This window comes from Octopus bimaculoides, chromosome 13 (genome assembly GCF_001194135.2).
Source record: "Octopus bimaculoides isolate UCB-OBI-ISO-001 chromosome 13, ASM119413v2, whole genome shotgun sequence".
NCBI classification, from domain to species: Eukaryota; Metazoa; Mollusca; class Cephalopoda; order Octopoda; family Octopodidae; genus Octopus; species Octopus bimaculoides.
This window is the reverse complement of record NC_068993.1, coordinates 28,302,973-28,321,709: the sequence shown is the minus strand read 5'-3', so window position 1 is coordinate 28,321,709 and position 18,737 is coordinate 28,302,973. Positions and strand designations below refer to the sequence as shown.

Genomic DNA, 18,737 nt, shown 5'->3' with positions numbered 1-18,737 from the left:
ATACATATATATATATATATATATCAATTTAACTAAGAGCCATAACGCAATCCTTAATAAAGCTTGTTTAATAACCTATGCACATTTCAATGCAAGATCCCGACTCACTCTTGTCTGAGATAAAAACATGAAGTCTTGCACCTCTTCAGGGCCAAGTTACATTAATTCACAACAGACAGTAAACAACAGACAACATTATTAGTTGTACTTAAATTACATGTGTATAGAAAAGTTATAACTTTTTGTATATTCGGAATCTGCAATATAGAAGTAGTACCAACTTTTGGCTAGTCAAGTCGTACAGTTAAGGAGATAATGCCAGTTACAGAAATGGTACCAGTCCTTGTTGTCATGGCTTTTATCTTCAAAGTTTCAGGTTGCCAAAATGTATCTGATCAGATAGTTATTTGAGGATTAGCTGACCAAAATACTCATGAAATGTGACCAAGTGAAGTTTATTTTTCAATATAGTCCCCTTTGCAGTCCACACACTTCTTCCATTAGTGCTTGGATCCCATTGGTAAAGAAACTTTCATCCTGTTGGTTAAAAAAGTCATCAACAGCAGATATGATATCATCATTGCTGGAATACTGGTTCCCAGCCAAATGTTTTCTTATGTTTGGGAAGATATGATAGTCAGATGAGGCCAAATCAACCAGTTCTAAGCAACAATTATGTACAGCAGCCATTGAAACCAAGAACTTGTGTACTGGAGCATTGTCCTGAGGAAACAAGTCAGCTTTTGTTGGTTTTCCTGGGCATTTGGTCTTGATACCTTTTGTAACTGCCTCAGCAAGTTGGCATGATCCTTTTGAAGATAATTTTTGGGGCTGCAAAAGGCATTGTGTTTATTGACTGAGGCCTTCATACTATCTGCAGATGAAATTAATTTGACTGTCTTTAGAACAGGTGAAGAAGAGTATTTCCACACTATGGATTGTCTCTTTGTCTCTAGCTCAAAGTGATGAGCCCAACTCTCATCCTGGGTTGGGAAACATTTAAGGAAATCATCTGGCTCTGCCTGAAACAATGTCAGATTTTCCCATAACAAGATCAGCTTGGTCACTTTTGATCAAGTATCTGAAGCCATGGTACCCACCAAGCAGAAACTTTCATCCTTCCAATTTCATTGTGCAGAATATTCTCAACTCTCTCACGTGATATGCTAATAGCATTGGCTATTTGATTTATAGTCAGTCACCTGTCATTCATCAGTATGTGGTGAACACAATCAATGTTTTCCTTGATAGTGGCAGTTGCAGGATGTCCAAATGTTGAGTCATCATCAAGACTCCATTCCCCTCCTAAATTCTGCTGTCCACTTTTCCACTGTTGATATAGGTGGAGTATCATCCCCTAATGTAGCAACCATGTCAACATGAAAATCCTTGGGAGTTAAAGCCTTTTTCTGCAGGTACTTGACAACACCACGATGCCAATTTTTGTCCATTTTCAAGAGAAGTTGCTACAAGTTACTTTTGAAGTGTTCTTTGAACAATCAGATGTCAGTTTACCTGGAAAGAAAGAAACAATGAAGTTACTAATAAGGAAAGTTGAAATTAATGCATGCAAGATTTCACAACTCTAGCATCACTCCTTCATAGTCAGCTTATGAACTTTTCAGCCATGGTGTTACATACAGCAACTTCAGGCAAAATTTTGCATGTTTATTTAAAGTTCATTTTATGCAGATATAGCATCCTATTCTTATAAAAACTTCTTAGTAATCCAAGTTGTCTGAAATAAGAATAAAATTTTTACCTTTCTAAGTCCACATCTGAGACTTGCCTTTATACTTGTGGGCACTGCATGATTTTTTTTCTTTTTAAATCCTGTCTCTATAGTGATTTGATATTAACTAAACAGATTAGATATGCACATAGTTATGTATCTATTTTGGTTTCTTAGCATTCTGTTGTAAAATGTGACATTTCACATTAAAATCAGCTATGGTCTCAAAAAATAAATTGGCTTGAGTTATTGACTGAATATGGTTGTTACATTGAAAAACTATAACACTAAATTTTCCCAGTTTTCAAAATAGTTTACATCCTCAAATCTTGCCCTCCCCCAGCACATTTCATGTACACATCACTGGCACATTGTAATCTGTTCATGTTTCTCTTTACCAGCAATGATATTGTACATATATGTGCGAGTGTTGTGTGAAAGAGAAATGCTATAACAAAACTTTGCACTAAATACTTCCCTAATATTGACTATTTTCAATGTATATCAGATGTATGTAAACATTATTAGGGTACTGTCATAAATTCTGTGAGTTGTAAATGTTTTGTTGAGGATCCTTATAAATAATGAACACAATCATTTTCATGAATTTTGATGTTAAATGATTTTTATCTATTAATAAAAATAACCCAAAATAGTCTAATGTATAAATAAAGAATTAATTTCCTGAAAGAATTTCTGAACTAATCCAATTCAATAGACTATAAAATCAGCTTCTGTTATGTCATATTTATTAAGTTGGTTTCAGTTTTGTTGTTTAAATAAGTTAAACATTTAAAGACTTTCTTCGATGTTAAATGGAGTTGAAAGAAATATAAATTAGAACAGTTAAAACAAATGATGTTTGATATGCATATACATTATAATCTCAAAGAAGAAAATTCTGTTCAATATTGTTGATAGGTATTAGAAAAAAGAAAACCTGTGTATGGGTATGAAGGACATAATTGAATATGTATGTGGGTGTGACTAAGTTGCCACTTGCTTCTCTTCTATTTACTTTGCAGGGCATCTCTAGCTTTTGATATTAAATGTTTAACTGTTTATATATAGAAGTTTGCTTCTAATATTTATTCTCACATTGCTTCAAGGATGAAACTGCAGAGAGGAAGAAAACCGATGCACCATCACCTGATGACAAAATTAGTGATGATTCTGGCAAGGTGAAAGGTGATTCTGAGGAGATGAAAGATGATTCTGACAAGAAGAAAGACAATTCTGATAAACTTGCAGATGAAGGTGGTCAAGAAGAAGAAGAAGAAGAAGAAGAAGGTGATAATGCTTCAGGTTCTGAAGAAAAAGTGGAGCCGGTTGATGGTAGACCTAAAAAACCTTTGAAGGGGGATCTTGAAGTTGAAAAAGTAAGTTGAAAATGCTGTTACAGAATTCTCTCAGCACTTATTCAAATAATGTTTACCTATTTTTAAGTGATAATTAAGTAAACTTCATGGTTTCTCTTAATGATTTAGCTATTTTCATTTTTTAGATAAGTGAATGATTAGGCTGTTTGGAGAAAACACTTGGTTTTACATTACTTTAACTGATGTTTTAGATAGTTCAACTTAAATTCTCAACTGATAGAAATAACATTTTTTTTTTGTCTCGTTAACCTTTTAATGCTTTAGGAACTAGAGTTCAGCACCAGCTCCATAAAAACTTGTAATTTATGTATGACAGCCCTAATGCTCTCACCTGTATTTTCAAATTTGCTTTTTAAAATTCATGACTTCATGGTATTTTTCACATTTTAGTAACCAACAAGAACACATGTTGCTGTGGCAGTCTATTTTACACACCTTCACATACAAAAAAAACTGTGACTTCAGTTATAAGTCTAATTGCTGCCAATGTACTAAAACTTGTGTCAGCTCAGTTTGTGTCATCAACGTAGTTTAACGTCTGCTTTCCATGCTAGCATGGGTTGGACGATTTGACTGAGGACTGGTGAACCAGATGGCTACACCAGGCTCCAATCTGATTTGGCAGAGTTTCTACAGCTGGATGCTCTTCCTAACGCCAACCACTCCGAGAGTGTAGTGGGTGTTATTACGTGCCACCGGCATAAAGGCCAGTCAAGCGGTACTGGCAATGGCCATGCTCGAAATTGTGTATTTTACGTGCCACCTGCACAGGAGCCAGTCCAGCGGCAGTGGCAACGATCTTGCTTGAATGTCTTTTCACGTGCCAGGAAGGCGACGTTGGTAACGATCACGCTTAAATGGTGCTATTTATGTGCCACTGGCACAAGTGCCAGGAAGGCGACGTTGGTAACGATCATGCTTAAATGGTGCTATTTACGTGCCACCGGAACGGAAGCCAGACAGCTGGTGCTCTGGCAACGATCCCGCTTGGACGGTGCTCTTAGTGATCTACTGGTACAGGTACCATCACGATTTCGCTTTCGCTTGCCCCAACAGGTCTTCACAAGCTGAGTTTAGTGTTCAATGAAGAGACGTTGGCATGGGTGCCAATCTACAAATTTAGTTCGATTTTGATTTCACTTGCCTCAACGATTCTGTCTTTGCAAGCGGAGTTTAGTGTCCAAAGAAGGAATGTTATGCATAAGTGGGCTGGCTACATCCCTGGCAGAGGCCTTGGATTTTGGTCTCACTTGTCTTGCCGGGTCGTCTCATGCACAGCATATTTCCAAAGGTCTCGGTCAGAAGTCATTGCCTCGGTGAGGCCAAATGTTCGGAGGTTGTGCTTCACCACCTCATCCCAGGTCTTCCTGGGCCTGCCTCTTCCACAGGTTCCCTCAACCGCTAGGGTGTGGTACTTTTTCACACAGCTATCCTCATCCATACAAAAACTAGATATTATTATTTGTAAGTGAATAATTGATCATAGCACCTTGCTAAGAAATGATTCACTTGTTGTTTGTATGTTATTTATATCTCCTTGTGATTGTTTCTCTTCAATAACTGTAATCCTTGATAAGACAAAGAATATTGAAATATCTTTTCACAGAAAACAGATGCTGCTGAAAGTGCAGATGATGATGAAACACCCAGGTAAATGGAAGATTTCTTTAATAACAGTAATTAAGGGATTGAATAATTGTAATTAAATGATTGTTGCATTTCTTGTGACTAGAATATATGTGGGATATTAACCTCAATCTTACTGATCTCAAAAGCATTGGACATTGCTCATTTATTCAGACTTAACTAACAAACAAAAGATATTGAATTATACGATGATATACTAAATGTTCTTTATTCATTTTGGACATTACCTAGACAATGATGAGTTTCAGTGAAGCTATGGTATTGGAAGGAGGTCCATTAGTCTGCCTTTTTCAACAATGCTCCACACATAGTAGTCCATGTAATTTAAATCTGGTGAGTTTGGAGGCTACAAGTTTGGTGTTAAATGAATGTAAAGCATTTGTCCATTGATGGATTATGTAAGCTTTGTGAGACATGCATAGCCTTCAACCGTGTACATCACTCATCCAGGGCTTAATAACATAAGCTTTTTGTTACCAACCTGCCTAGAACTGCTCAAGATAACCTATTCATATTTAAATGAAAATTTTAGAATGGATCTTGTTAGTACATGTAAGCACATGATCTCACTGAGTTATAGTGTCTGACATTATTTGACATGCTGAGTTCTGTGAATTTTTGGAGGTTTTTTTCTACATCTATTTTCTGAAAGTTTTTACTACTGATAAAAACTAGATACCAGTTTCATGTTCTCAAGTAGCAAATCAGAATTTGAAAGATTTTAGAAGACATGGAGAAATCCAGCAAAATATAAAGTGAACATAAAAACCATGTGGTGTGTGATGAATCTAGTATTTTGATTTTTAAAAGTGAAACCAGCCATTTCGTCAGCTCTGATAATGATTTTAAAAAAAGAAGAATTTGTACTTGAATGAAATGAAACTTTGAAAACTGCTTCTCTTAATGATTTTCAGAAGAGGTTGGACCTAGTCACAGTCTTTCCACAGAAACAAAACCGATGGGTTTTTTTTAACCGCTTCTTAGTTTGAATTAACAAATGTTATACTAAATTCATGATTATTTTAGAATTTTATTGAAACACATAAGGGTGTATTTTGGTTAGCAATATAGTGACAAAAGGGTTAGTTGTAGACCCTGTGGAAAGATGTGAGGTGGTGAGGTATGACCTTTATTATCACTCCTAAAAAACAATTCACAGTTATTGAAAACATTGTGCATCACTCTGGAGACGTTAGAATGATCTGCATATTACTGTGTTATTTTTCTTGTTAGACTGTTGGTGTTAATCAAAGTTTTTCTGATCGGAGAAGAATCAAAGCATGCCATGCTTTTGAGATTATAACCACTTAGCAGAGATCAAATAGTTTTCCTTTATCTTTGCTAAAATGAATTGGCCTCTTAGTACATTTGACTTGTATAGAACGTTCTCATGCACAGGAGTTCTGGTAGTCCACTGTAGCATCTTAAGTTCTTCAGCAATTGTCCTCATTGATTTTCTGGAATGATCATCAGTAATGTTTTTAACCCATTGGATGAATTGTTGTGTTTTTATTTTGTGTCTGAATGTTATGGGCTTTTTTTTTAAACATTCCCCTTTGATACAGTTGAAACATTCTCACCAGAAGCTTCCAATTCCATCTGATCTTTGTTTGGAAAAGATCTTGCAACATTCAGAAAGTTGGCAATTTCTAAACTACTGCATTCCATACATAGCACCGATGACTGCGTGTGTTTTCATTTCTTGTTTCATTTCATTGGCCTTTATCTGTCAAGGAGGTCTGAAAGAAATAAAATCTTTTAATTAGTTTGAATAGAATAATATACTGATAATTAAATGTCCTTGAATAGCCCTCATATCCTATATTTCATATCATTTTCTCTTCATCTTAATATGTTTTCTATAGTGTCTAGGGAGAGTCATTATGCCAATATTATTAACACTCACTGGTTCAATTTCACTCCTTTATTATTAGTCAATTGGTTAAATATCCAACTAATTGATTGTTTGTTTACTTTGGTTAAACAGTAAGTCATTTGTTTTGTTTTTATTTGTCAAAGCTCTTTCATTGCTATTTGAAACTTTTTCAGTGACTTTTGACTTAGTTTATTCAGAGGCTGTGTTTGTCTACCTGAGACCTTGTTTCGTGCAAGTGTGCACATGTGCTAGCATATGTATATGTGATTGAATGTATTTTTCTGTGTATTCGTATGTATTATGTATCTGCATACTTCTGCTTCTTTGTGCGTGTGTGCCTGAGTGTGTCTATTCATATGAGTTTGTGTATGTATGTGTGCCTGCATATGTCTGTATGTATGGTCATGTGTTTCTTTCTTCTGTATGTGTGTGTGTCCATACTACCTATGTACCTACCTATCTATGTAATTAACTAACTAACTAACAATCTATATAACTGATCTAACCACCTAAAACGTATCTGCCTACCTGCTTGACTGCCTACTTATGAGTGTACCTATGTATGTATACTGTGTGGGTGGTATCTGTGGCATTGGGGGTATCCCTACCTTTGTGTATTTCTTATTTCGTATGAGTAATGTTTCATTTATGAGGGTGTACTCTTGTATTTGTCTTAGTGATAGGGCCTTCGGGTGTTTGGACAAAATGTGGATGTCATTTTGGCCCAGTGTGCTGCCATGTTGGTCTTTGGCATGTTGATAGAGCATGGACAACTGTTTCTTGTCATTATACTCTCTCTGGTGCTCCGCTGTGTTTCTGTCCTTACAAACTTCTTCCATGCACCTTATTCTGTAGACTACATTCTTAGTTTTACAAGTAATATTGGAGTTAAACTTTCATACTACACAGTTCTCATTAGTGCATGTGATATTTTCGAAGCTGTACATCCTACATAATTGTGATCTGATGGAGCTCCTTGGCTTCTCAATGACCTTAATGTTGAGTTTGGTGTCCTTCAGAGCTTTCCTAAGTCTGCGGGCTAATTCTTCATGAGGTGTGGCCTCCACAAACATCACTCCTTGATATTTATCAGCCCTGTACCATGTGTTCACTCTCTTTGCTTTGTCACAAATCCTCTGTGTATTCCAATCTTTACACAGGCATCATTACGTATGATGTCGTCTAATTTCTTACTCGAATCCTATCTTTCTGGTCATATCCAGATAATTGCATGTTGTGCATGAAGTTCTGTACATGTCTCCTTGTTTCACTGGGTTCACATAGGGGGGATACATTATTCATTACTCTAAGTCTAAATTAGTATGCTAATTTTCATATCGTGTGACAAAGCTGAGTTCTTGTGAACAACATATTTAGAAGCTATGGATTTCATGTAATAGTGGAGGAGCTGTACTCTGTTGTTTATCTCTAACCAAAGTTCAGTATCAAGGATCGAATGTCTATTGTTAGGGTGCCTAGTTGGGTAATCTATAGTTACCTTGATACTTTGCCGGATGGAATTAGCTATATGCTGGATGCTTGCCATCATGCTCCTCTTGGTTTCCTTGGTAGTCATGGGGTTATCATCATCATCATTTAACATCTGTATTTAACAACATGGGTTGTTTGACTGGAGCTGATGAGCCAGAGAGCTGCACCAGGTTCCAGTCCGATTTGACATGGTTTCTACAGCTGGATGTCCTTCCTAACACCATAACACCAACCACTCCAGGAGTGTAATGGGTGCTTTTATGTGTCACTGGCAACAATCATGATTATGATTCATAGGTGGGTGCCATTTACATGGGACCGGCAATGACGGTGGCTAGATGCACAGGTGCCATTTACATGGCACTGCCAATGACCATGAGTCCCAGGTGCCAATTTACATAACACCATTGATGACAAATAAAAGAGTACATCCTTGTAAATGAAACATTACCCATACTAAATAGGAAATATACATAGAAGGTAGGAATACACCAATGTCACATATCATCCACACAGTACGTGCACATAGGTACATTTGTGAAGTAGGTAAATAGGTAGGTAGATAGGTAAGTAGATGGGTTTTACATGGTTAGGTCAGTTATATAGATTGTTAGTTACTTAGTCAGTTATGTAGGTAGCTAGATAGGTAGGAAGATAGGCAAGTTAATAGGTAGATAAATAAGGTATGTATGTATGAAGGAAGGTAGGTATATAGGTAGTACAGACATGCACACACACAAAAACATATATAGGCACTCATGCATATACACAAACTCATGCGTAGATACACTTAAGCATGCACACACAAGGAAGCAGAAGTATGCATACACACGCGCACACAACAAAGTTGCAAGTAGCAACGAAAGAGCTTTGACAAACAAAACAAATCACTTATTGTTTAACAAAATTAAACAATCAATCGAGTTAGCTGGATATTTAACCATTTGACTAATATCAGGTCATCCCATAAGTTCTGTCCGATTTTACCTTTTTTAAAATTGAATGAAATTTAATAGTATTTTAGAATGTTTATGAAACAAAGTTACCATTTGTTTCATAGTTTACAGAATCATTTGGGGGACATAATTTTCACAAGCCAGGAGGAGGTCGAAACTGACATTTCAGAGTTCTTCGCTTTGAAACCAAAAGAATTTTACATTGATGGGATTAAAAAGCTCGTAAATAGATGGAAGGAAGTCATAGATAATCAGGGAAAGTACATTGATGATTAAATTTCAATTAAATATAACATTTGATCGCTTGTTTTCTTTATTCAAAATTCAGACAGAACTTATGGGATGACCTGATAATAAAGGAGTGGAACTGAATCAGTGCATGTGTTAATAACACTGGTCAACATAATTTTTGGTGCCAAGAAACAAAACACATTTTTTAGTTAATTTGATGGTCCTGATTCTGAAAATGACCTTAGTTTTTCATGGTTAGCTACTGTTTTTGCTGTACTGAAATTGTTCATTTTTGGAATAAAGATCAATTTACGATCTTGGCTGATCGCAAAATTTAGTTCAAAAAGGTAGTAGAAACCCATGAATTTTCAAGTAGGCTGAGCAATTTACATCAGCCACCTGAAATAATTTTTTAAGAAAAAAGTGTTTTTGAGTCGAAACTTTTAAAATAGAAGTACAGAATTTTTCCAATTTATTGCCAAAATTTTAATTAACTGATAAACTTTTTCAGTAATAGACTAGTAAACCTGATAATTAAGGTGACATCAAAAAAATGAAACCCTAAAATCTTTTGTTTGATATTCATAAATTTATCCCATCTTCCTTTCAATATGGAAGAAAACCAAGCACATTAAGAGCTTTTGTTTTCACAGTTGGAAAAAAAAAACTCCAACTAAAGACATTTGAACATCTTGAAAATGGTTTCACCATAACATCTGCCCTCCATGCGGGATTACAAAGATACAAAGTAGAATCAGCGTAAAGACTCTTTCCATCTCTTGCTATTGGCAGTTTTATGAGTCTTTCAATGGGACATTAGGAAAGATCAAATTAGCTAAATGTGAACATGCAAAGTGTAATGTAAATGCTCAACCAACTTGTGTTATTTTTTAATCATAGAGGTAGACATCAAATAACATGGCTTCAACGAGAAAATGCAAAAATGATCCCAACTTATTTTGCTATATATGCGGCGAGTTCACACCAAAAGCCAACAGTAAACCCGATATCTAACTTTTACAAGAAAGCCTATCGTGCTTACTTTTACATCGAGCTTGGTGGTCAGGACAAATCATGGGCCCTTCACATTGTTTGCCAGACATGTTTGGAACACATGAGACAGTGGACTCCAGGTACCCGAAAATCGCTGAGATTCGCTGTTCCTATGATCTGACGTGAGCCAAAGAACCACTCTGACAAATGTTACTTCTGCTCAGTCAGTGTTGTGGGACTGAACCAAAAGAAACGCAGTTCTATCGACTATCCCAGTCTTCATTCCGCTATTCAGCCAGTACTGCATTCAGATGATTTGCCAATCCCAGTTTTTCATAAAAATTTGTTGAAACTTGTTGAAAGTGACATGTCTGATACTGATGTAAATGAGCGATACAGAGAAAAGGATCCTGACTATGTTCCCGAAACCGTGCCAGAGCCGTTTAACCAAAATGAGCTGAATGATTTGGTTCGAGACTTAAATCTAAGCAAAGAATCAGCAGAACTTTTGGCCTCTAGGCTCAATGAAAAATACATGTTAGCAAAAGGCACAAAGGTAACATTCTATCAAAATAGGGATGCCGAATTTGTACCAATCTTTAATGAGAACATGGATCTTGTTCATTGCAATGACATTGAGAGCGTTCTTTGACTAAGCGTCCACAAATATGATCCTAATAAATGGAGATTGTTCATTGATAGTTCAAAATGTGTTTTGCTCCATAATACCAACATGTATGCGCCAATACCTACAGGTCATACAACAACACTGAAAAAAAAACATGATGCCATCAAGCAGGTTCTGGAACAGATTGACTATACCAAACATAAATGGGTGTTGTGTGTTGATTTGAAAATGGTAAATTTCCTGCTTGGTCAACAAAGTGGCTACACGAACTTCCCATATTTTTTGTGTATGTGGGAGAGTAGAGCAAAAGAGGGGCATTGGAAAAGGAAAGAGAGTTGAAGGCCAGTGAAAAGAGTGTTATTAGTGCAGCGCTAGTTCCCTCCTTTGCATATCAAATTGGGATTAATGAAACAGTATGTAAAATCACTCAACAAAGAAAGTAAATGTTTTGAGTCTATATGTAAATCGTTTCCAGGACTTAGCACTGAAAAACTCAAAGCAGGAGTGTTTGGTGGTCCTGATATCAGGAAACTTACTAAGGATGATGAATTTAATTCAATGAATGACTTGGAATTACGTGTTTGGACATCATTTGTTGACGTGATGAAAAGCTGTTGAAAAGTCTTCAGGACATAGGCGCTAATATGAGTATTAAGGTTCATTTTTTTACATAGCCATCTAGATAAATTTCTGGATAATTGTGGCGATGTGAGTGATGAGCAAGGAGAAAGATATCCATCAGGATACCAAAATGGAAGAGCGCTACCAGAGACGGTGAGACAATCAAATGATAGCTGACTACTGCTGGAGTATCAAAAGGGACTTAAATAACATTGAATATGGCAATCAAGAAAGAGAAAATTTTTACCATAGTTCTTATGTTCACGAAGGTTTTATTTCTGCTGTTAGTTTATTTAACGATTTGATGAAAATACTTGTTGGTCTTGGTATATTCAATTGTGTTATTTTTAAAGACTTAGGGTCTGATTGTTATTGCAAAAGTAGTATTTCTCAATAAGCAGACCAATATTTGTTGGTTTAAATATGAATTGAGAGGTTTCTACAATTTTACTTTAAAAAATATTGCCATTGATCAATATCAAATATACAGAAAACAAATGCAAAAAATGCTTTTTTCTCCAAAAATGAGGCATTTCTGTACAGCAAAAACTAGCTAACCAAGAAAAAGTAAGGTCATTTTCAGATTCAGCACCCTCAAATTAGCTAAAAAAAGATGTTTGGTGTCTCAACACCATTTCAAAAAATTTTTTTTTGTTGACCAGACAACAAAATTTGTTTCAACCTATGAATTCACATAAAGAATTGTGCAGACCAGATACAAAAATAGTCTTCTATATATTTGGATTATATTAACATCTATTTTTTTAATAGAATAGAAATTTTTAAGAGATTTTTTTTTGTCTCTAAATGTGTATTGAAAAGGAATGATTCCATGGTCACCACAGGCATGTAAAACATGCATACATATATTATTACATTCAGCTTTGTTTTATTTCTTAATAGTATTATATACTATAAGCATTTTAAGTTTGCCTTTTCCATGCTAGTGTAGATGAGATGAGTCACCTCTGATGCTGGATGATCTCAAACTACTTGATAGCCTGGACTGGGTACATTTTATGCCACTAACACTAGTTAGATAGTTTGTAGTAGGTTTAACAAGTCACCTCTACCTTGTATCGAGTTACTGCTTTCTTTGACAACTTGCCTGTATGTAGCTTGCAGTTAGTGTCTCTTCTGGTGGGAGTGCATGGTAGAGCTAGGGAAGTTACATTGGTGGTTTGAAGTGGTTGAGAGTAAAGCTCTCCATCGTGCAAGGTGAAAAAGTTGATATCTGTCAAAGGAACTTATTGTCAAATGGCAGCTGAGCCCAGTTTGTTCAAGTTCAGTGGTGGGAAATTGGAGAGATGATATATTGACCAGTTATGGTCATCATTGATGTTTGAAGCCTTAGAAAATATCAATCATAATGAGATATGGGAGTGGATAAATTTTGTAAATAATGATGAAATATATTATAATGATAATTTTTTATCTAAATGAAGAATCAGTTCTCATTCTGAATGAATGGCTACAATGTAATTGTTCAGTAGTATCTGTCAGTGTGTTTTAATCGTTACCATGACTACTTGTGAAACTTTATGTTAATGGACATTTGGACTCTATTAACATACCAATTTTAATGAAATGACAATTTTCTTAACAAAATTTCAGTATTCTCCAATTGTTTTTGTTTTTCTTTTATTTTCTTTTGTAGAAGACGGCGTTCAAGAAAAGATTAACATGTAGCAAAAGTATTTTCATTTCCATCCAGCCATCAACTTAAATGGAACTGAAATGGTACTTCAAAAATTGTAGCCACTTTCAGTTAAAAGAGCAATTCATTCGTGGTGTGAGTTAAAATAAAATTGATTGTATGTGTGCATGTATGTGTGTGTGTGTGTGTGCGTGTGTGTGTGTGTGTGTGTATATATATAAAATTCAACAAGAACAAGTCTTTTTCTAGATGGTCAACCCAATATTTCAAGTATATAAAAACAAAAAAAAATTAAATTACAAATTACAGTTAATCAACAGATTATTGTATGGGAAAACCAGGATGGGTTTTCTGTTGAAGCCTTCTGTTAGGCAGGTTTGGCGGGATTTCGTCATAATAGCAAAAATTCTAAGTTCTTTACTATTTCTACTAGCCATTTAATTTAAAACATATATACCAATGGCTTATATTACATACATACATGCGCATATACACACACATACAAATACATATATACATACAAAGACACCCACACATATATGAACACACACATGTGTGAATCTTTTTCACAAACTTATGAGTTTATTTTGAAAAAAAATGTGTTTATTATTTAGAAAAAATGGAAGGAGGCTCATTGTATTAATTTTTTTTTTTTTTTACTTAGAACTAGTGAAATAAAACTTACTTTCATTGTTTTAGATACAAGCCAAAACTATTAAGGCTGTCTAGATTTCAATCCTGGCTGAACTGCAACATTTTTCTGTATTTTCATGTTTTATTTTTATTAATTTTCCTTTTCTATTTTAATAATGGGTGTGTGTTAAATAAAAATTGAGAGAGAGAGAAGACACTTGTAGACACATTAACATGTATAAATACTCCATTAACCATAAAATCTTGGTGATTTTCAAGTTTTTTCCTCCCATTCCCATTTGCATGTGTTCATAAATGTTTGAGTACATGTTTATTTAGAAATGTGTGTGTGTATGCATTATATATTGTTTGTATTTTTGGCGTACAAAGTGAAGGGTACTCTATATTGTTGAAATAAGAACTAGACACATATTTTTAAGTTCACTGTCATCTATGAATTTTTCAGATGGCATGTTAATGAAGAAAGTGCTCTTCATTGAAATGTCAAGGAAGTCCTGTTGATACAAAACTTTAAATAATGGCACAATAGATATTCAACTTAAATATATTTTCAAAAATGAATATAACATTGTTTTGCAAGATTTAATGGAAAAATGCAAAATCTTCATTATAGCCATTGAAAAGTTTTTTTAGAGTCATAGTAAAACCTTCTCTGAATAATAGTTAGCATTATTGAGTTGTGAATATTTTTAATTTGTTGGCACTAGTTTTGTTATTTGTGATTATTTTCCAAATAAACCAACATAAACTTGACACTGTTTGTTTAAAAGATAAAGCCTGTGTGCATTCAACTTTTGAAAGACTTTTCGTGCTTGCTCTCCACTTTATTATAAACAGGTTCCATTACACCATACATTCATGGTTGGCAATCATGCAAAGACATCTAAAAAGGATCTTTAAAAAAAATCAACTTCAGCAAGAAAACCTAATGCAAACAAGCTGTTTTTTAATTTTATTATTTATATTTTCTTTATATAATGTATGAGAAAATTTAATGGTTATAGTTGTTAATTTGTTATTGATATTGTTGTTAATAATAGATGCAGAAAGACTGTCCAGAATTTCATTTTTTTTGTGTGTGTATATACGTGTGTGTGTGCGTGTGTGCGTGTGTGTGTATGTATGTATATATATATATATTAATATATATATACACACATACACGTACACACATTCATTCTTTCTATGAAATGTATTAAAATTCTTTCATCTGCTCTAAACAATGTATTTATTGTTTCTGATTTAGGCACAGAGCCAGTAATTCTCAGGGGAGGTGTTTAATCAATAACATCACTTCTAGTACTCCACCTCTGAGGGATGAAAGACAGAGTTGGCCTTTGTAGCGTCTGAGCTAAGAAAGTAAAGAACCAGAACAGTGCAAGATATTATTTTCTCAAAACGATTCTGCCTCTATGCCACTTTTATAAATTCTATTTAATAATCAAACTATATACAACCCCTACCACCACCACCACCACCACCAGTTTGAACCATCTGGGGTTGATGAACTTCTACTTTGCATCCAATAGTAGCAAACCACTGGTCTGCCCCTTTTATCCAGATGTTCTTCTCTCCAAGCCCTCTCAGAGCTTTGTAGAATGACCACCCGCTATTGGCCCACTTCTGTTGCCTTGCAATATGCTTTCAAGCCCTGCACTACCAGCTCCCGATATTTGGCATGCTTCATCCTTGTGTTCCTCTCAAAACACAGTTCCCACACCATCTCATGTTTGAGGGAATTTGAGAACACAATTGTTTCTGGGCAGAGTGTTGGTATGATGTGGTCTGGGAGCTATAACTGTTCCACATGATCCACTCTCAGCTGCCAGTCTGGGGCTGTTGAAAGTAAGTATGATGGTTGTTGATGTTTCAGTGAATTGGAATACTTTTTACCTCTGAGTAAAGTGATGGCCTCTTTCCTAGGATGGTATTTACTTGGTTATTGACATCACCTCCAAATCAGCTTTGAGCACCTGGTCATTTTGCCAGTGGTAATAGCCATTAACTAAGGCTCTAGTGCAGCTGCTGAAAGGACAGGCTGTTGTTTCACTACTGCCCTATGTATGAAGGTTTGTTGGACTTTTTATATATATATATATATATATATTTAATAACAGTTTGATTCAGCTGTATGCAATGTAAAGTTTTATAGGTTCATTCATTGACCCTAACTTGTCGGGCATGGTGGTCTGAACGCAGAAGATTCTAGGTGACTTCTGTATGTTGTACTGCTATTGGTCAAAATGAGTCATATGGTGTTACTAACGTAGTGTTATTGACACATGCAACAATTAGAAACTGAGTTCCTGGCCCATATGGTTAGGCGGGATGTTGATGGTGATTGCCTGTCTAGGAAGTGGAAGCGTCTGCAAATCATTGGTATGAGCATCTGACACATGTATGTACGAGGAGGTCCCCATAAGTAACTGGAAACATTCTCTGTGGGACAAAGCCCATTGTAGTTCAGACTTCTGCCGCTAGAAGCCAGATGCAACCCTCAGCATCAGTCTGCTGACTGGCATCATTGATTAGAGTCCAACTGCCATGTGGTGTATCTTTGTTTTGCAGTACTTCTCCCCTGTTCATCAATTTATGCGATCGTTGAAACGAAGGAACAGCGTGCTTTCATGAAATTCTGTTTTCTGCTAGGGAAAACGGTGGCCGAAACAGTTGTCATGCCTCAAACAGCTTACAAAGATGCTACCATGAGCAAAACGCAAGTTTACGAGTGATTTTCATGCTTTAGGAACGGTCACGTGTTGCTTGATGACCAACCTCATTCAGAGCGACTGTTGAGCTCCTGAACGAATGAAAACATCACGAAAATTCATGAACTGATCTTGGAGGACCGTTGCTGAACAATTAATGAATTTGTTGATATGACTGGTGTATCCTGGAGCTCCTGCCAACAAATTTTGAGTCAAGAATTGCAAATCAAAAAAGGTGCAGCAAAATTTGTGCTTTGCTTATTCACAGAAGATCAAAACAGTCATGACTGACTGTGTGTCGTGAACTGAAAGAACAGTTAGGAGTTGATCCGGACCCTTTTTCAAAGGTCATCACTGGTGATGAAAGCTGGTATTATGGCTACAATCCGGAAACAAAGCAGCAATGAAGTCAATGGAAGCATTTGATGTCCCCATGCCCCAAAAAAGCACATCAAGTGAAGTCCAATGTCAAGATGATGCTGACTTGTTTCATCGATGCGAAAGGAATTGTCCACACAGAATTTATTCCTCCTGGTCAAACTGTTAATTAGACATTTTACTTAGCAGTTCTGAAGCATTTGCAAGACGTAGTGATACAAAAACACTCCGACCTGTGGCAAAGTGGAGAGCAGTGGTTTCATCATGACAACGTGCCTGTGCACACCACCTTGAGTGTGAGACAGTTTTTGACCAAAAATTACACGACCCTTCTCTATTCACCTGATCTTGCTCCTTGTGATTTTTTTGTTTCCCCAAATGAAAGAAAGTCCTTAAAGGAAAATGTTTTGCAGATGTGGAAGAGTTAAAGAAAAAAAATGACAAAGGTGTTAAAAGTATCACTTCACAAGAGTTCCAGGACTACTTTGAACAATGGAAAACACATCTGGACCAATGCATTGCTTCAGATGGAGAATACTTTGAAGGCAGTAGAAGTACAAACATGTAAAACAAAGTGAATAAAATATTGCAAAATTCCGATTTCTTTTGGGTACCCTCTTGTATGTATGCGTTTGTGGTGTGTGATACGTCTGGAGTGTACACATGAGACTGCATGTACTGATGTGTTATATTTATTGCCAAACATTGGTGAGAGCATTTTGAAGAGCGTAACCAGAATTATGATGGTGCTTGACAGAGGTGTGTGTGTATCATCATCATCGTCGTTTAACGTCTGCTTCCCATGCTAGCATGGGTTGGACGATTTCACTGAGGACTGGTGAACCAGATTGCTCCAATCTGATTTGGCAGTTTCTACAGCTGGATGCCCTATATATTCTTTTATTTGTTTTAGTCATTTGACTGCGGCCATGCTGGAGCACCACCTTTAGTGGAACAAATCGACCCTAGTACTTATTCTTTGTAAGCCTAATACTTATTCTAATGGTCTCTTTTGCTGAACTGTTAAGTTATGGGGATGCAAGCACATCAATGTTGGTTGTCAAGTGATGGTGGGTGGGGGACAAATTCACACACACACACACGTATACATATACAAGAGACTTCTTTCAGTTTCCATCTACCAAATCCATTCACAAGCCTATGGTCAGTCTGAGGCTATAGTAGAAGACACTTGCCCAAGGAGCCACGAGGTGGGGCTGAACCTGGAACCATGTGGTTGGGAAGCATGCTTCTTACCATGTAGTCACGCCTGTACCTACCTAAATATATAGATATATAGAGAGAGAGTTCAAATAAGCGGATAAAAAAGAAAAATGACAGATGTGAAAAAGTATATTAGTTTGGTGAAAGGAGAGAATTTAACGTTTCGAGCATAGCTCTTCATCAGAAAGGAGATGGGAAAATCCAAAGAAGGAGAAGAAATTGCCAACAGTACATGTAGTTACATTGCAACTGAATGATCTACTTGGGTAAGCTTGTTTATACAGGTGGGTGAGTATCTTACTCCTGTGTATGAGGTAGTCAGATTTATGATGGTCTATCCGGATTATTAGCTGCTCGAAGTTTACCTGTATAATGTACATATGGTGGCAACAATATGATAGCTCATTCTTCCTGTTGATAGAAAATATGCAGTCTTTCATGGAGGCACAGCTGGCAATTGTGAGTTCTGGGTGAATAGGGCGGAGGCCTATCAGTAATGTTCCATTCAATGTTGAGGTGGTTGTTCCAATGGTTGCAAAGTCTCCGGATAAAGCATAACAGG

General features: G+C 36.1%; 1 protein-coding gene across 1 annotated transcript in view; it reads left to right on the top strand.

The window, feature by feature from the left end:
- Positions 1 to 14,106, top strand: part of LOC106883675 (calnexin) — a 53,404-nt gene extending 39,298 nt beyond the window's left edge. Inside the window, exons 14-16 of the mRNA XM_014934776.2 lie at positions 2,842 to 3,111; positions 4,718 to 4,761; positions 13,212 to 14,106. Coding sequence (XP_014790262.2) covers positions 2,842 to 3,111; positions 4,718 to 4,761; positions 13,212 to 13,236 — 339 coding nt within the window. The 3' untranslated portion in view covers positions 13,237 to 14,106. The remainder of the gene's footprint in view (positions 1 to 2,841; positions 3,112 to 4,717; positions 4,762 to 13,211) is intronic.
- Positions 14,107 to 18,737: the final 4,631 nt, after the last annotated feature.